The sequence below is a fragment of the Stegodyphus dumicola genome, chromosome X1 (genome assembly GCF_044657685.1).
Source record: "Stegodyphus dumicola isolate Sdum_Otavi_A_Nest chromosome X1, ASM4465768v1".
NCBI classification, from domain to species: Eukaryota; Metazoa; Arthropoda; class Arachnida; order Araneae; family Eresidae; genus Stegodyphus; species Stegodyphus dumicola.
Genome location: NC_140780.1, coordinates 133,246,464 through 133,267,186, shown reverse-complemented (window position 1 = coordinate 133,267,186; position 20,723 = coordinate 133,246,464). Strand labels below are relative to the sequence as shown.

At 33.7% G+C, this 20,723-nt stretch overlaps 1 protein-coding gene across 2 annotated transcripts in view; it reads right to left on the bottom strand.

Annotated features, from left to right (window-relative positions):
* LOC118183209 (stromelysin-3-like) overlaps positions 1 to 20,723 on the bottom strand; it is a 218,750-nt gene that overhangs the window by 76,151 nt on the left and 121,876 nt on the right. Inside the window, exons 11-12 of one of the 2 annotated variants that reach the window (XM_035352675.2) lie at positions 14,874 to 14,997; positions 3,106 to 3,249 (exon numbers count right to left, since the gene is read on the bottom strand). In XM_035352675.2, the coding sequence (XP_035208566.1) occupies positions 3,106 to 3,249; positions 14,874 to 14,997 (268 nt within the window). Of the gene's footprint in view, positions 1 to 3,105; positions 3,250 to 14,699; positions 14,998 to 20,723 lie in introns of those variants that run through there. The other variant, XM_085807923.1, reaches the window with a different exon arrangement.

Genomic DNA, 20,723 nt, shown 5'->3' with positions numbered 1-20,723 from the left:
TTCTAGAGGAAGTGAGGTATATAAGTTTTCAAAATCATAGCAGTTAATGTTTTGGATGTTAATGGTATGAATGGTATTAATGACAGGAGTGTTATTATGAATGATCCAGCAATGGTTTTGTGAATTCGATATTAGCTATTATGGATTCAAAAACTGAACTGCGAGAAAGTATACATCTCTTCGCATAGTGCAACTTCAAGCATAAGCACTTTTTTCCGGGTTTGGCGTGATCTGTTCATAAAGTGAAGTTATATTTTCAAAAGAAGGAAAGCCTTACAAATATTTAAGAAATGGGCCAGACAATTAACGATGATTCAAACGACTGAACTGTTAATATACAGAAACTCTGCTATTCAAGATCATGTACCACATTTAAAGGAATGCATGTAGATGTGACAAATAAGTGATAAAGTGTTTTTTTTTTTTTTTTCAAAATTCGAGATTTTAAACATTTAGTTCTGGAATCTGTTGATGCACAGTGCATTACTGAAATTACGAAATTATTAACTAGAAAAATATTTAGCTTTTTAATGGTAGTACTATTGTTATGCACGAATTATTTGATATTAAAGCTCTGATATAGACGTATGAGACCTCTGACATACTAGATTAGGTTTTCAATTTCTAGTGCTGAATTATGTTGCTTTACGCTACACGCTGGCATTGATCATCAGCGCGGGCTGTCATGGTTTGTCATGGCCGTTGCTACGGTAAGTTTAACGTAAATTCTTGACTCTTTTAAAGCATTGAGATTTTCTGCTGTTACCAGTAACCAGTGGTATTATTCTTAATTATTACAACCATGTTGCATATTAATAGTACAGTAACTCTTTTTTTTTTTCGTTACTGAAATCCAGCTGCTGTTTCAGTTTTAAACATTAATTTGTATTTTTGAAATACTTTGTAAAACCGACCAGATTCATCTGTATTATAAGTTTCACGTGGCTGATATTCCTTTCGCAGTCCGCCTATCTTATCATACATTTTCTGATGGAGAACGTGCTCTCTCTCTTTCAATTAGACGAGTCACGACTCAGTTGGAATAATATTCTTAGTATTTTAGTGAATTACACAGTTTTTTTTCTGCTCAGGAGAACTCTAAAAATCGAAACATATTTAGCGTCATGGCTTGAAATCATTCTAGAAAAGCAGCTTCAATGACTATGCGCTACCTTGAGACATTTACATTTTCTATTAATTCTTCATAGTTGGTTTTTTGTTAAAACTGTATATTGCTGTTTGGGAAGTTCTAAGTTTAAATGTACTTTCTCTTCGGTTCCACTTGCAAAGAGTATCGGAATCGTTTAACAATTTATCCTATCATTCCAGGCTTAAATCTTTTCATTTAGACCTAAACCGATCACTTCCCTTCATTCAAACACCGATAATGCTAAAAACTATTTCATGAAGCATGAAGTATTCCGAGACTTTATTATAAACATAATGTAACACTCGCTCATTTACTGTATGTGTAACAAATCTCTTTTCTTTTAAACTTTAAGAGGAAGAAATTGTCTCTCTCATTGCCAATCTAGACAAAAGGCCTCCCAAATAGTGTTTATAAGTCAAAGGCACGGAAAGGATAAAACCACATTAGCCGAAATTTAGGCCAAACCGGTTTTATTGAAGCACTACACATATGAGCGATAAATAGGCTACGGTTTTCAGTATAAGTTAAACAGATGGACTACAAAATGCCTTGATAGATACCATTAGATAATTCTGTTGTTGAAGTATCAGTGTTTTGGAAAGCTGAGTCTTATAAAGGGCGAAGATCAATTTAATAAAAAGCGGTTTTCTTCTATTAGTTTGTACTTGTTCTGTTTCTCGGAAATTTGAAAGTTATAAACTTCTGATTTTATTAATCGGTGAGTTTAATAAACGGCGGGTCTGGGTTTTAGCAAAGCAAATATTCTATCTACGCTGGAAGGGTTTGATATAAATATTTATAGCTTCTGGAATACGAATTGAAACTACTAAATGTGAAGCGTTTAGTCTAGTGAAAAGCTACATCTTCCTATAAAGAGAATTCCGTTTATAAAACGGTATGAAAACATTTTATCCCAAATCGGGATTTAAGATACTATATTTGAGCTCTCTCATGTGGTACAAGCAAGTTTTGTAGTTATAACTCAAATTTAATGAGAGGAAACGTGTTCGCGGTCATTTCAGAAGAATGAAGTATGGCAGAGGAACGAATTCCTGCGCAATATGTACCAGCAGCCGCCATGTAACATTCCAACAATACAGATTTTAGTATAATACGATCAAAGAATAACAGAGAATCTTATATTACAAAGCATCTTTGCAATGCGTTTTTGCATTAACATTGTTCAAAAATCAGTTTGCTTTGTTAAAATTCTAATTTATAACCAAGTCATACAAGTAGAAACGGGAGAAGGACAAACAAACATAAGCATATTAAAAAAACTAAGTATGTTGCTATTAAGTAAAGCAAAATTTTTATAATTTAATATGCAGTGTACAAAAATGTAAACTATCCCAGAGATTTATTTAAAACACTTGTAGGAAATGTTTAGGGAAATATCAAGTCAAAAAGGGCAAAAAGCCGAATGATTTTTTTTACAATTACTTAACTGCATACTATGAAATTTAGTAAGATCAGTCAAGACAACATAAACAAACAGAAATAAATTTTTAAGGGGGAAAGTTTAGAAAATTATAATATTACATCAGAAAGGAAACTATATGAAAGCTCTATTATAATGATAATAATATAATTATTTAGTACTTATATACAATAATATAATATACCTCTTATAGCTAATATTTATACACTATAAAGAGAAAATAATGTAGTTTTGTCAAAATTTGAAACATTAAATCCTGTTGTTTCTATGATAAGTCTTTGTCTTCCATCATACGAATTCGAGTAACACGACATGGTAAAATAACGACAGCCTTATGAGGAGCAAACGATAATACAATGATTTTTGCTGCGCTGTAAAGTAGTAATTATTTTTAGGCTTTATTTAGATTATTGCGAAACTCAGAGCACGAAAAGCATAAATGTACGTTTCCCAACATTACCAAAAGTACTGATAACATGAATCAGAACAGGTAATCAATTTATGATAAACTTACCATAATGAGGTTGAAATGATTTGAGGTCGTAGAGATCTAATAAGTAGTCGTTATAAGTAGTCATGAGAGCCCTTTTTTCAACTACATGCGAAAGACCCAGTGAATGGCTAGTTTCATGAGGAGCGTCTTGAACCATATTCGTTCCTGGAAAATTCAATAAATTTAAATTCATAATCATAAATAAAATTTATTTGTCGCCATGCACTTACACGGGCTAGCGGTTCATCGATAGCCACACCTTGATACTATTGTAATTTTATGCATTATTTGTGTTTGTTTGTTATTTTGTAACATATTTTTTGCTGTACATTATTATTATTATTATTATTATTATTCGAAGTAAAATACGCTGCATCAAATAATAATAGTCATAATGAAAAAAATTTATGGAATTAATACCAATATCCAAGTCCTATGGATATATAAGAACAATTAAAAACCAAAAAAGATTCAATTTTTGCACACACCAATGAAGATATATGTATAAGATATAATTAGAGTGATTGCACTCAAACCTACGTAAAGCCAGGTCTTAGTGACGTGCGTCATTCAAACTTAATATGTGAGTTATATGGACTATGGGGAGAAGAAAATATCAATAAAAAATAATAGTTCAAATTTATTCCACTAGATAATTTTTCACGCAATGAAGAAAGGATTTATTGCAAATTAGGAGCTCTTTAAAATGCCAGTAGTCAATGTCGTAAAATCATCCTAGATTTATTCAGGGAAGAAAAATCAAACTTTACTGGTCAAGTTATTTTATCAGAAAAGCAGTCATAGATTAGCCGCTGTGCGAGAACATTGGTGCTTTAAAGGCTTACGAAAAGGGCCTGTGTCGAAAAATAATAAAAAAAGGGTGATTTTTAGATTTGAAAAGCCTGGTCAGTCGGATGCTCTGCCAAGAAGGGCATGGAAACTGATTCCAAAAGAAACTGTAAAGAAGACGCTGCTACTCTGGTTAACACAGAATCCCGTTCCTGAGTTTCTTCGACGAATGCCCGAAGGACTATCCTCTAGTTTACGAAGCGAAAAGTTCTGCGATCCACATTAAAGTGGTGTCCATGCACGACTTTTTTTTTATTTCCAATGGCGGGCACCAGCCATTCTAGGCGTTGGCTATTACTAAGACGGAAGCTGCGAACACTTTATTATGGAGGCACAGAATACCACCTTTGGCTACTATGAACGCACAGGAATTTTACATCCATGCCTTCTCCGGGATTTGAGACCTAGCCCTTCGGTATGGCAGTGAGAGTCACTAACCACTTCGTGATGGTCGACCATCACGAACCACTTTCTCATCTGAGTAACCGTATCCATATAAGATACATATCCCTATTTTTTGGGAGACTAACAGTTGAGAATGTATGATTTTGGTTCATTCTGTGGTTAAACGATGCGTATTTTGTCTTAGGCGGAGCAGTGAAAACTCAGAACTGTCACATGCTGTGTACTGCAAGTCCCAATGTTGTGCATTAACAGCTCTGCATTCTGACTATTCCTCTGCATGAGTCTATGGAGTAATTTTAATGCCGACTTTATTCTTGACGCGTTTTTCTTTGAAGGGAGTCCTTCTAAAAGCCTTAATAGCTACTGAGAGTGCCCCGTTACTGCAAATTTTTGTAGCAGTTTCTTCTGCTTTACATGAACTATAATGCTTAGAGGCTATCGTCTTATCATGTAAGGTGATGCAATGCCAATATTGGCCAACAACTGAAGGAACTGCTTTGTTCTGATTTTGGAAATGATGAGGTAATTTAGCGTTTTACGAATGCCTAGACTTCTTATTGTTCGGAACTGATTATTTGTGGTTTCTGATCGTGAAGTCTCCTGAAAGATCGTGTCCACGGTGGACCTCAGTTGAAAGCAAGAGTTCTTGAAGAATTACATTATTACGCCTTGTTTCTTCAATGCATCAAAAACCTTTCACGCCATTGTGGAACATGCTATAGCACGCTTTGAGCAACTGATTGATGCAAATGGAATTCATATTGAGTAATCACAGTGCATTGATTCCATTGAATTCATATTGATTAATCACAGTACATTGATTCCATTGAATGCATATTGATTAATCACAGTACATTGATTCCATTGAATGGAAATGGAATTTATAACCTGTGATTAAATAAATTTTTATGTTTCCTGTTTTTGATTTTATGCGCCTAGTTTTCACCTGATTGTCGTCGAGCTTTGAGCTGTTGATTTTTATTGCAATTCTCTTTCCCGCATTGTTCATATGCCGCATATACCAGGCTTGAACAAAATATGTCAACCAGAACGGGCTCCACGAAAGTCTGAGTAAGGGCACTTTAATTACAGCCGCATAGTACCTAAAATTCCGCAGTGTAGTAAAATGCTACAAGAACCTTCTGCAAGGTACCACTTATTGCTTGTTATCATACACTTTCTGATGGACAATGTTCCCTCTCTCTTCCCATTTAACAAGTCAGAAATCAGTTTGGGACCTAAGCAAGGTCAATTTTGATTGAAACCCTAAGTAGTAATAGCTGAGTAGTTTTAATGGCGACCCTGAATATAAACTTCATAAAACTAAAATTACTCTTATTTCTGAGTGTATCTTTTCTTGTTTATGTTCTTCAATAATTTCTAGGAAAAAACATCGGAGTTTTTTTACTGTGGAAAATATGATTGCGTTACACGTTACATGGTGACATTTGAGTAAAAGGTTTATTCAAAGAGGGCGAATAGTTATGATTTACATTCTTGCAAAACTTAACTAAATATTAACCCTTGGCATCTCCGTTTTTCAATTTAGATTTTATTTGCGAAATAGATCACTGGAAATAAACATTGTTTGTCAGCTTGTCGCCTAGAGGTACCCTATAATGATTGAATTTGAAGACAAAGACTGATTGACTCATGGAAATGATTGATACATAGAAATAAATGGCGCCTAATAATAATTGAGAAGAGTTTTAAGAAAAACAGGATTTGCAACATCGTGGATGATTCTTATCATGATTTATTCTAACAAAATGCTGGAAATAGCGGATATGAAACTGAGGCACACGGCAAAGAGAGCGACGGCTATGCAGAAGACAAACAAAGTCAGAAACTCATTAATACTGTTAATTAATAGATCAAAGAATGTAGTGAATTAGCCCATTTAATGATTTTCTCAGAAGCCTTATAATTACTAATAATCATTTCAATAAAATCCTTACATCTGGCAGAAGTTGACTATTTGTATACTCTTTAAAGAGGAAAATTTCAGTAGAATTCTCATAGAAGTATGCCTTGTATTAATTAAAGTTCCTGTATGAATTAATATCGGTACAGCCTTACCTTAGAAAAATCTGCTTGTTTCTTGCTTCTCGATTTTCGATTAGTAAAAAAAAAAATCTTGTTCCCTCCCCCTCCCCCAAAATTACAAAATGAGATAAATAACTCTAGGTTGACATAATGGAGTCGCAATTAAACACAAATACAGGAGTTTTCGCACGCGATCCATCTGCTTTTTCAGAACATTTACACCTTACAAGAAACTGAAAAACATTAAGCGAAATTTTGAAATATTTGTGTTTTGGTTATTGTCATTTAATCCGTAAGTTTTCATAAGCATGAAAAAGATACATTTTCAAACTTTAAGAAAAGCCAGGTTTAACTAAATTTCCAAATATAATCGCAGATCTACCTGCAGTTTGGAGAAGAAACGTGAAACAGAGATCTGAAAATTTGGAAAACTTTTAAAACAGGGATTGTTTTCTAATTATTTGCTCTGGTGGGTTCTATTCCTTAAGTCTGTAAACCCTAAAAGTATGTTGTTGGTAGTAGATAATGTTCCATGGTACTGTTCAATTATATAGTGTCCAGGCTTTTAGTATTGTCATAACTAATGGATAAATGGTAATCCATTAATAAAGTCATTTCAGGAGAAGAAAGAGCCTCGAGTATATACACTGCTATTTAAAAACAATTATGTGATTTAGAGATTCATTTGTTGTATAAACTGAAATAAAAACAGAGTTTTTTTGAATCACGAGCAAAAATTGATTTATTTGGCATTTCAGGTACTAGAAGTCTTCAGACAATCACAAGATATCACCATGAATGTGTAAAAAGTTTTTCTTTTGTGTTTGTTCAATACAGAAGTTGAGTGTCAAGTCCTCTTGAGAAGTCAAATGTTATTTTTGAACTTTGAAAGAAATTTTGCTTTTGATGAATGTTTTTAATATTTAATTTCCTTAATGTAACGAAAATGTTCATTTATTTATTTTTACTTGTAAAAGTTGTAGTGCATAGAAACGTGTAACTCAGTTCTTGATATCGGTTAAATTCTAACATAAATACCACGTAGCTAAATGTAATAACTCCGCGTTATTTATAGTGCCACTCTAAATCTTTGTACTCTTCCTGCTGTTTGAGTTTTGGTGATACCCAGGATTTCGTGAGGAGCAAATAAATAACCTGACAGTACTAATGCTATCTTGGCAAATGCCGAGATCTGTTCTTTCAAAGGAAGACCATTTAAAGGCTAAAACTAAAAGACTAAGAATAAGAGAAGAATAAGATTATTTGTGTTTAGACTTTTAAACTGAATCAAGGTTTTCAATGAAAAGCTTCAAATTAATATACTTCAGAAAGGCAAGGAAAGCGCATGATTTTTAGATATTACACGAAGATTCGTAACTTTTCTGGAACTGAAATTTGTATCTAAGAGAAGAATAAAATTTTGTAAATGTTCTTTATCATTTTATTATGACGTTTCTTAGTTACAATAAAATAAAAGAAATAATATTTAGTCTAGAGCAACAAATATGTCATAAATGTTTTTCAAACGAATATGTAAATTGAACGCTTTAAGAAATAAATTCATTTTCCCTATCTAATCATGTTCCAACTTACTGAAAATCTGACTATTTGTTTATTAGTGATTCAGTTTTCTTAAAATGCATAATTTTTATAAAGTCTTTTTTTAGCTATAAATAACTAAAATTATTAATAAATATTATTTATTTATACTTCTTTTATTACTGAATTCTAGCAAGCATTTCCTTAAACTCAAAAAATAAGTTAGTGTAGTATATGAAGTCATGAACTGAATCCAATATTACTTTCAGTTGGATGTCAAATTTGATCAATTACAAGACGTTTTAATATAAACAGAAATTCATTAACTGGATGATTTGTATAAATTAAAACTGTTTTATATAGACAAAATTTATAAAAAATTAATGCTGGCTTTTATCAATAAGTGGAATTTCTTTCATTTGAAATATTTTGCGAAACATTTTGTTAAATTTGATTCAAATAATGCTGAAACTGCTTTCTTTTTTTCTTTGATAAAAAAGGTCGCATGTTATTCAAAATTTGTATACCCAACGTAGTTCTATAATTATACTTGTAGGGCAGAACCTAATGCAATTGCTTTTTCTTTTCTAATAATTTGATGACTATAAAATAAATAGTTTAGTCTGTATTTTGAATCTGCTGTTACAAGTTTAATCTTGGATCGGTCTGTAAAATTATTAATTTTGTTTATTTTTCTTTATAGAGATTACATGTAACTGAATGTTTAAAAACTTAAAGCTATTAGCATGATTAATATAAAAATGCTGCATATTTAATTCTGTAAAATTACTGCAGTGGAAAATATAAAAGCAAGAAATGTGCATTCAATTCTCTGCGTATGTGTGTGTGATTATGGCCAAGCCTGGAGAGCTATCTGCCTAAGGGGAGGAATACCTTCGTGGAGGTCTTTCTAAGGGAAACTGGCTCGTATACACGTTACAGATGGGGAAAACCACGAAAGCTCCCATGCAGGCAGCCCGTTTGCGGGATTTGAACCTCTGACCGAACTACCAGTGTTCAGCGACTTTACCGCTCGGCCGCTGTTGGGTCTCTCTGTGTATGATGAGTGTTTGTAGGAAAAGTAACTGAAGACAATTTGAATTTTTAGAACATTTGTAATGTGGTACTAATGATGTGTCATAGTGGTCATGCATCTGATGCCATAAAATATCGTATGGTTTAATACTAACATAAATTTTACCAAATTTAAATATTTGAATTGTTATAGTATGTTCTGATATGCATGTTGTTAAATTTTCTATGCATAAATATATTGTATATGTATGTTCATAATTTTTAATGTTCACATTACTATTAAAAGAAGCATTGATATCTCTATAGTTGTTTCGAAATTTGTGTAAATAGTCATTTGAATTGTAATTTGTACCGCATAAATAATGTATATGTTGATTAATTTTGCTCTGTCCTTAATAATCTACAAAATGGTATATTTGTAAACTCTGTTTGGCTTTAGAGAAATGAGCATGGAGAAGAATTTGTCTAAAGCAACACAACATGGGTATTAAAATAATTATAATTTTGTTTTGCATAGGAATCATAAAGCAAGAACGAAGTAATGTCTGCATTTATTTTCAATTTAGATATTTTTAGTATTAAATATAATAAGTGTATTTTATAAGTGAAATGTTTGTTTTAATTTGTAGTGTGGTATTACTGATGTTGATAGTGGTCATGCATTTGGTGACAAAATATTGGATTGTTTGATTTAAGAGTAATAGAAGTTTATATTGAATCGAAATATATGAATTGTTATAGTACGTTTTGATATGCATGTTGTGAAATTCTCTACGCATAAATATTCGATAGCTATACTCATAATTGTTAATGTTCACATTAGTATTGAGAGAAGCAGTGGTATCTCTATAGTTTTTATGACATTTGGGTAAATAACCATTTGATTTGTAATTTATATCCTCATAAATAATATATATGTTTGTAGAGATATTGAGTTGATTGATGAAGCAGGACATGAAAAATGTGCAATGTCCTCGCCGGGATTCAAACTCCGGACCTCCCTATTACGCATGCTTCCAGTTGCACCGTGAAGGCAGGCGGAAGAAAGGAAAAACATACCTTCTATATAGATTAATTTTGCTCTATGCTTATTAAACTAAAAATGGTTTCCTTGTGAACTAACTCCCTCTGGGTTTAGAGAATAGAGCAGGCAGATGAATGTTTCTGCATCAGCACAACATTTTTTTTCGCAATGGAGGGCATTAGTCATTATTAAGCATCGGCCATTCCTAAGGCCGGAAGGGGTGGTTATTTTATTATGGAGGCACCTAATTGGTGGTCCACCGTTGCCTCCTATGCAGAGACAGATAATTTACATGCATGCTTCCTTCGGAATTCGAACCTGGTCACTTCGGTACAGCAGTCAGTGTCACTAACCACTTTTCCGCCTGGGCGGTACAACATATACAGGGTAAGTCAAAATGAATATAGCGATTACAAATGGCTATAACTATTTATTGAAAAGGAATTAATTTTATAATTAACATATAATGTAGAGGGAACTTCAAATTTTGTATAAATACGTCATAGATGTTCAATGTGACTTCCCTTGGTCACACGGACAACATCTAGGCCGTAGTCCATTTCACGCCATATACACTCATGTCCATAAATTAAGGATAATGCAAAATCAGGCAAAGGAAGAGTTATAAGCAAAACAAATTTGACTTATTTGTAAAGCTTATTTATTAAACAAAAGGTAAAGAGCAAAAAAAGATGCTATATGTTTGATATTATTATAAAAATTAGCGATTTTTTCTCCCTGGAGCAAATTACAAATAAAACCTATTTACAAAAAACCAATATTACATGGTTGGTATGATTGTCAATACATTGTATGTCTCCCAGACGATGCAATACAGTCCGTACAACGCCTAGGCATGCTGAGTAACAAATTATCGATCTCATCTTGGAGGATATTGCACCACTCAAAAAGCATTGCTCTCCGAAGTTCCGGTAGACATATAGGGGGAGGTTGACGGGCTGAAACTCGTCGGCCAAGCATGTCCCACACGTGCTCTACTGGATTCAAGTCCGTGAGAATGCTGGATAGTCCATAAGGGTGATATCCTCCGATTGAAGGCATTCGCTTACGATGATTGCACGGTGAGAACGGGCGTTGTCATCCATAAACACAAATTGTGCGCCCATGGCGCTCCGAAACAAACGTACATGTTGTTCCTGAATGACGTCCCGATAGATTTAGCTTGTCATGGTTCCAACTTGAACATGCAGGTCAGTTCTGGAACCCAGAATAATTCCACCCCAAACGAGCACTCCTGCACCACCGTAACGGTGTCGTTCAATGATGTTTTCTTGGTGGTAGCGGGTACCTGGAGCTCTCCATATGAAAGTCCGGCGAGAATCAGACTGCAAGCTAAACCTGGACTCGTCGGAAAACATCACACAAGCCCACTGTTGCGGTGTCCACAATGCATGCTCTCTACTCCAGGCTAACCGCAGGCGACAGTGAGTTGCAGTAAGTAGAACGCATCTGACAGGTCTACCAGCATATAGACCAATCTGCCCTAAGCGTCTGTACACGGTCTGCCTTGAAATTGTCGTACCAGTGGCTGAAGAGAGCTGACGAGACAGGTCTGAGGCTGTGCTCCGTCTGTTTCTTTTGGCAGTAACTGCCAAATACCGGTCCTCATTCGGCGTTGTAACTCTGGGGCGACCTGTGCTGTAACGTCTACTCACATTACCATAATCTTGGAATCGTTGCCAAAGCCTAGAGATGACACTCTGGTCAATTCCAAGTTCGTGTGATACTTCCAGTTGAGTACGCCCACATTCCAGACGGCCAATAATTCTACCACGTAAAAAATCATCCAAATGCGTCCTTTGTGTCAAACTATTCGGTTATTGCACTGAAATGCTTATAAAGCGCCTGCGAACAATTTTACTTCTTTGCCTGTATTCCTTATATATCTCTCTCTTACACTCTCGTCATGGTGGCGTACCATCGGTATCATCTGGTTACTTCCTGAAATTTGCATATGATTCTTGAAGATGTGTGTAGCGATTTTACAGGTGATATATTTATTTTAGAGTTCGATTTCCGCGTGACTTATCCTTAATTTATGGACATGAGTGTATTTCGAAGCATTTGTTCAATCACCGACGCAAGCGCATTACAAATGCGTACTTTGAGTTCTTCAATTGTTTTGAGCATGGGAGGCATAACCACCCTGTCTTTCACATAACCCCATAGAAAACCTAGAAATTACTTAGACATTACAAATGCTTCAGAATGTATGGCGTGAAATGGACTACCGCCTAGATGTCGTCCGTGTGATCGAGGAAGTCACATAGAACATCTATGACGTATGTATACAAAATTTTGAAGTTCCTTCTGCATTATGTGTTAATCTTAAAGATAAATTCGTTTTCAATAAATAGTTATAGCCATTTGCAATCGCTATATTCATTTTGACTTACCCTGCATATTAAAATAATTTTAATTCTGTTTTCCATAGGAATTATAAAGCAAGAACTAAGGTACTGTCTACATTTATTTTCAAATATTATGAAATAAATGATTCATACCTAAAGCAATAATATATTCTACACAGTTTCTCGATTTGCAATATAATGGTTAAATTAATGATCATAAAAGCTGACTGACTATGTGAGCTTTATATCTTTTGATAAGAATGGCAGAAATTGAAGATATGAATCTGCTTGTATTTTAGTCAAAGCTCAAACTAATTTAAACATTTATTTAGTCTTATACAATTATTTGAACCTTTTCTTTAAGACTAAAATATTTTACTTTTGTCTGCTAAGTCAATATGTTGCACTAATTGTTTCCCAAATTGTGACAGTTTTGTATGTAACTGTGAAACATTGTACAGTTTCATAATGTCAAATGGTGATGTAAATATAAGACAGCTATAAAATGTATACAGCATACGGATATCTCATAAGAGAGATCATCCAAAAATGCTTATCTCATATTAATAAGTTCCGTTTCTTTGATTAGCCACGAGTATCTTTAAAGGAATGCTGTACTGAGTGCGATTGTTTATTTCCTGCAGTGAGCAGTTTTTGAAGTTCATAAAGGTTAATCTGATTATTCAAAGTATGAGTTACACTAGTAATTCTTATAATTAAGGAATAATGCATTATATGAGAAAAGGGAGAAATTATTTTGAAATACATTAATTAATTTTAATTATTTAAGGAAATTCTACCTCATATTTCTAAACTTCTTTTCATGTATAATTTAAAAAAAGTATGTCAGCGATCACAGTGACTTTCATACATATACACTAACAAAAACATATCACTTTATAAGAAGTGATTCATGCAGATACTAAATAAATAACCTTGCAGCAACTGAAAATTGTTAAAAGTTGTTAAAGAGTTGTTAAACTTTCTCAATTGCTGTTAATTTTTATTTATACTAAATAAGTATTAATGCAAAATAAAATATGTAGTTAGAGTTGGAATAAATTGAATTTTCAGTTTAAATATATGAACGGCAATATTTAAATTTAAAGCTGTGTTATGCTTTAATGCTTTATATTTTTACGTTTTCATTAATATTTCATACTTAATAGCTTTTATTTCAGAGTTTAATTTATATAAACTCACTTAATTTCTAATGTTAATAACAGATAAATCTAAGTTTTGCTTGTTATATTTTTTTTTCGTGTAAAAAGTTACCCATTCAAAAATGTTATGTCATCCTATACGTAATATAAATTTTGTCACGAACTGTTAAATAGGAATTTAAAACCAACAACAACAACAACAACAAAAAAAAAAAAAAAAAAAAAAAAGAAATTTGCAATTCTTACATTTCTAGGTTAGAAAAGAACCGTTTTCTTAATCAAGTTGTTAGATATAAAACGGAATTGATTTTTTAAAGAAATATGAAGCATGAAAGGTTCAAAATGAAGGCAAGGCAGAAAATGCAACATTTAACAACTTGATCTGGAGAAGATAACGCTGCGTGTTCGTGAAGTAATTAATATAAGCCTCTTTTTTAAATTTAAATTGTCACTAAATTCTGAGCAGGATATGACTAAAGGAAGCGGTAGATGAAAAGAATCCTGCACTGACTAAACGTGTCCTTTCATTATGTCATCACAAGATTTCAGACGGTGCAAGAAACACTGCAAAATTTTAAGTCAGTTTGAAATGGAAACTGACTCATCAGCTATATCCTAAATTCTTAGATTATTATCTTCTTCAAAGAATTCAATACCACATTAACGGAAAAATATTAAATTTGAAGTATAATGGATTAAAGCAAAAGAGTTCTAATGTCAGAAAATTGAAATAAATTCGAGGTATTTAGTTAAGCAATTAAAGCTGCAAGCCATAAATATTAATAAAAGTAAAGAATTTTAGTATACTCTCAAAATTTCATCAATTATGGGATGACCTAACGTACTATAGAAACTCCGTTAATGGGCATTATTCCTAAAAGTCTGGATTTTGGAAGTAGAAGACGAAGCGTTCCCATTCAGGGAGCATTCCTTGGTTACAGAGGGAAGCTTTGGTCCTGCAAGTGTCTGCTAAGCGAGGGTTCGGCTATATTTATATTTCTTGCTATTGTGTACAAACTGTGCATTAAAGGCACAGTGAACTAAACTGCGATGATGAACTAAGCACAAATACCTTTTAAAAATTCCCTACTTTTATTTTCATCCAGCATAATGAATTGGGCAAAATCTCATTATATAATTTTAACCCACTGCACTATTAAAAAAAAAAAAAAACAGCACACATTTTGTAATTAAATATGTTTATTTTCCAACATGCCATAGTGAATTCTTTCAAATTACTTGTGTCTGCAAATCCTGACTAGCCACGTATATCAGTGAATAAAGCGTATAAGATATGCTTTGATTCCTGTTAAACAGATCTTGCATCATTGTTAGTTCTTATCACTGTGTTATTACCTCTTATTTCGAGTTCTTCGTCAGTTGTTGTAGATTCAGTTGCATTTGTCCTGTGTGAAATAGATTGACAGTCAAACCACCATACAGAAGTTGATCTCGGATATGGAGGATCACCGGAATCCACCTAAAAGTAAATTACATGCTAAAATGCAAAAGACAGAGTGTTTATTTTATTAACATTTTCATGACGTATTGCTCAAAACCAGTGCGCAGTTTTTTAAACATTTGTCTTTTTAAACTTCGTGAGTAAATCCAATGCTTTTTTGTTTAGCTTTTTTGTAAGATTTGTTAATTGATTTAAGCAATTGAAATTCATAAAAGAATATTTCTGAGCATGTAAAACTTAGATGCCTTCATAGGAAAAGCCACCTAGTGTAAAGACTTAAATCTCTTAATTCTATTTTTTGTAGCATATGGTCTAATTCTCGTGGTGGTACAGGCTGTGTGAATGTTTTCATTCTTTACGAGGAGTACCGTGTAACAGGACAATCGTGGTCACCATATGAATAAACTACGAATATATATTTCATATTAAGCTAGAGTTTGATCATCGCAGAAATCAGATACCACTGACATTATGCTTTTCGACTTACGTTCAAGCATCCGGATTCATTCAAGCATTTTGATCCTTTCTTATTCGAATAAAACTGACAAGCGAAGTCCAGTTTCCAGTAATTCAGTCAACTTGGCTTCGTTGACGAAAACCTAAGCTTCAAACATTCTGAGCAGTAATTGCGAAAGAATGAAGTTTATTAATGCGAGATTTGGCTTATATAGCTGTTATAAGACAAAACTTCCCAGCTAGAGGCGTACTTAGCAATTTTGGGCCTTTAGGCAAAAGTTAAAATAAGTATGTATACGTACATAATGAAATAAATGTAATATTATCAGAGATAATTATGAATTGAAAATCCATTTTACTCAATGTTTAATTTTTTTAAACAATACAAGACTATTTTATCGTTAAACAAAATTCAATAACAACAAAACCACTCAGAAACAATCTTAAAAAACATAACTATAAAAAGAAAAAAATTCTGATTAAGTCACATTCCCGAAAATGAATGGATTAATGAAATACAGAATCGAAACGGTCGTTTACGTATTTTTTGCGGCAAATCTTGGTATTATATATTATTTTTCAGGTCTGCTATACTTTCCTTTTCATGCTCGATGGTAGCAAGCGAAAGAAAACTTAATCATGTTTGTCCAGTCGTATTTCTTCTGTAATCACAAATGATTTATTGCTTTGAAAACAATTGTAGCAAAAGTTACAAGAAAGAAAGAAAACTATGCGTTCCATAGAAGTCGCTTTCGAGTGAACGGTGTTTTTTTAACATTTAATTCCCAGATTCATTAAAGGCCATAATTTCAATAAGGTCATCTTTAACAAATGTAATTTATTAACTGTAAATTCTGGTGACAATATTTCGGAATAAATATCGACTAAACTTTATTTAACGTGGTTTATATAAGGAAGTTCTAAAAAAACAAAGTCAATCTAAAGTTCTAAGAAACCAAGTGACATGTGTCATGCCAATAAATCGATAATTTATTTGCCGTAAAATAATATCTCAGACGCCATAAAATACATTCACAGTAAAATATACACTCTTGACGCACCACGACGCACCGAGAAGATATAAAGCAAATTGGACACAAATTTATATGCCTACAGGTTTCGACGGAAAATGCAAAATTTTACATTTGGGCTGCCAATGAATGAGCGGTTGTTGCTACAGCGCATCTGATCTGCGCAAATGGCAGGATATCTAAGAGGAGAAATTACGATTCCAGGTCATAAATTCTTCACGAATTTCATTCCGAGTACACACAGATGCGTGAACGATATGCGCAGATACCAGAATTTGAGAGAGGTCATGTAGTTGGGTTCAAAGAAGCCGGTTGGTCTTATCGGCAAATATTTCGACATTTGAGCAGGAGCGATGCCACTATTAGACGATGTTGGCAGGAATGGGTGAACCCATGAACGCACACAGCGTCAAGAAGGAAGCGGCAGGGCTAGAGAAACGACAGAACGTGAAGACCAAGCAATCGTCAGAGCGGCACTCGCAGCCCCAGATGCATCATTATCATCGACTGTACGTGTAACTAGTGCTTCAGTGACCGCAAGGTCCATTCATAGACGGCTCACAGAAAGGGGGCTGAGGTCACGGCGCCCCTTGTGACGACTACCATTGACCTCTGTACAACGTCAAGATTGTTTGCAGTGGTGTCGGGCTCATTCGCGCTGGAATGTCACTGACTGGAGTAGAATAGTCTTCAGTGATGAGTCCCGCTTTGAAATGAGCCACGATGACCATTCGAAGGCAAGTCTGGAGACGCCCCGGGCAGCGGTGTGATACCAACCTGACTGTCTTCCGGCAGACAGGCCGACAACCAGGAGTGAAGGACTGGGGTGCCATTTCATTTCATAGTAGGACCCCTTCGGTTGTCATGCGTCGCAACCTTACAGCACAGCAGTACGTCGACGAAGATCTTGCCCTTCATGTCACGCCACCCTGGGCTTACATTTCAGCAAGATAATGTCCGCCCCCACATTGCACATGTTTCTACTGCTTGCCTTAGTGCTTGCCGAACATTACTTTGGCCAGCAAGGTCGCCAGATCTCTCTCCTATTGAGCACGTTTGGAGCATTATGGGTAGGGCTCTCCAACCAGCTCGGGATGTTGACGATCTGACGCGCGCGTTGGACAGAATTTGGCACGATATCCCTCAGGAGGACATCCGCAACCTCTATCAATCGATGCCAAGCAAAATAACTGCTTGCATAATGGCCAGAGGTGGACAAACGCGTTACTGACTTTTCACTTTGTGAAACTCTATCCTTTCAATAAATCATCCAATTTTTCTCAAACTGTAATAATTTGTTTTTCTGTACATGTGCATCACTTCTACCGATTTTCGTTTCATTCGGATAACTCCTTCTTGGTGCGTCGTTTTTTTTTTTGTCTAAGAGTGTACTTCCCGGGGTTGAACTTTATGATACGTTGAAAACTCATCAAAATGACATTTGGTGTTATTTTGTCTCTTTGCGAGAAATTGACAAGTTATATCCCGTTTTATAGCCCTTTGTTTTGGATTCTGCTTCTGCTAAAAATAAGTTCAAATTCGTTTCGTAGCTTCTTTTTATTTATGTATGAGTTATTTAAACATTGCGTATGTTCATCTAGACATATATTAATTTTCTGTAATATTTTTGAAATATAATTTATTTCATTTAATACATAATGCAGAAATATAGAAATAGAAATAAATTCTGTTTTTTTCATTTTCTTTTTTATTTGCAGCATTTCTTCCTGTTTTTCTTTTTTATTGTTTCTAAGGTGTCAGAATATCACCGTAGCGTAATTTTATTGCATTTAGCGAGGCAATCCTGCTTGACCAAATAGTCAGATTTAATTTTTTAAAATATATTTCTAATTCGGCTGTAAAATTTGTTAATAAATCCCATCAGTTTATATTTTTATTATAGAATAAATATATATCTTTTAATATATTAAAAAGAGGGTAATTTCTTTGCAACTTACATCTTTATTAATGACGAAATTTAATATATGAGACAAACGGTGTGCATATTCAAAATTCGCTTGAATATTTTTTAGCTTTTGCTGGATATTTGCTGATTGACCTTTTAGCGTTTAAAGCCATCATTGACAACACTCATAATATAAGTGCTGTCATATCCATGTATATAACACCTTTTAATTGAAATTTCCTTTTTATCCAAAATAATTAAGCTAGAACTCTTTCAATTCTTCGGAAAAATGTGCTTTTACACCACAAAATCCGATAAATCTTTCTTTGATTATAAAATTGAAGATTCTGAACTATTGTCTCTTGCAATAGGAACATGTCTTTAAACGATATTTATTTGGTCCGTCTCCGATATATTTTAAATGCTGTCTAATAAGGAAGAATAAAGGGAAGATGCATTTATCTGGTTCACCAAAATTTTCTCTAAATTATGACCAGCAGATTGAATCAACTCATTTTATATGGTAGGGCTCAAATATCTACTGGGCGACTTACTAGTATTTGAAAAACTTGTGTCATAACGTTGTCACATTTACTTAATAATTTAACCTGCAATAGAACATTGACATTATAACTAGTACTTATAAACTATTAATATGCTCAAGAAAAGCTAACACATTTTTGATATCATAAATGTAATGTTAAATATCCGTTCTAAAGTCATTTTACAAAAGTATCATTCATAATGAATTTTTTTCTTCGAGGTCTTTATCAAGAGTCATTTTTTTTTCATACGCAGCGTTCGCTTCCACATGTGATAAGAACTGTGGGTATTAATTCTTACCGTAAAATATTTTCAATGTTTCATACCTGAACGCCAACTACTATCAAAATTAACAAAGAAAGTTATGAAAGAAAACAACCATCAAGGTTTGAAAATTAATTCCCTACGTTTTCCTCGATCTGAAGACTACACGGATCGGCTCCAGCTGTACGTATCCTCCATTAGGCAAGCACACATGCAAATACAGGTTCAGGTAAAAGCATGGGAAACACCAACGCTGTACCATGGGTCAGCTGGTAATGCCTCTCCATGCTAATTAATCTTAAAAAAAAGAAAAGAAAAAGAAAAAAATTGCAAGCTTTATAAAAGTTTACAAAGAAAAGGCTGAGTTCCGCCTATGAGCATCTGAAGAAGCTTCTTAAAGGATCTAGAGTTTAGCTGCTATGGTACATCTTGCAATCCCACCGTATACATCGCATCCAGTATTTATTAAAAATAATGATTTAGGTCATAATGAATTTACAATACTATCTCAATGCAATTTGAAATTCCCAAATTAAATTGAGAACGTTTGTTCTGATGTAAAAAAATAGCAGGTAATCATAATAAATAATAGATAAACGTAATTAGGTAAATACAGTAAGTACTCGGAACACAATAATATAATAAACTGTATTAATAGTACTAAATAAGTGTCCAAGAGCTTAAATAGTTTTAGAATAACAGGAAAAAACACTATGAGTAAGAATATGAGATCTCAGGGATATGGGAAAAGAGAAATTGAGAATATAGAAAAGGATTTTGACAAGAAACCAACACAATTTTTAAAATGTACTTAAAATAGTATGTTGGAGCAGGTTATTACAGTTTGTAAAGTTATTAAGGGGAATCCTTTTGAACATATTCACATGATATAAAAGTGTATTGAAATAATGCAGAGTGAAGAACTTATTCTTAAGAATGATCTAAGTCGTAGGAAGAGAGTTGTCGCATAATTATTTGAAACTTAGGATACTGATGCTTACCTTTAATTAGAAACCTTTGGAATGCCAGGAGATCAGCTTGTGGAAATTACCCTTAGTTAAGGGGCATGAGAAAGTGTAATAATCAAGAGTTCCTATTCTTTACATAGACAAGTGTCGGAGTTTTCCATATTTCTTGCCCAAAAATATGTAGAGAAGGGCCGTATCCTGTTACATAGTAATTTAACGAAGGATTCGAGTACAGATATGTGAACTTTACATTAGGAATCAAATTATGTGTTCGTATTGCCTGTAAAGCAATATTCTACAAATGTTGCCAATATTTGGAAGCAAGTTGTTTTGGTTGGTATTGAATTTGAATGAGACCGTGGAAGGATTATTTCAGTACCATCTGTATTAAGTGCTGCTTCGTTCGCTAATTCTCCTGCCTAATCATTTACAAAGTGGCCACTATGTCCTTTGATTCATGAAATTTGAATTTTGTAATTTGGAATAAAAGCAATAAGAGGATTTACGTCTTAAACTTATGGAAAGGAAGTTAAGAGATTCTTAATTGCCAAACTAGTTGGTTGGAAATAAGAATTT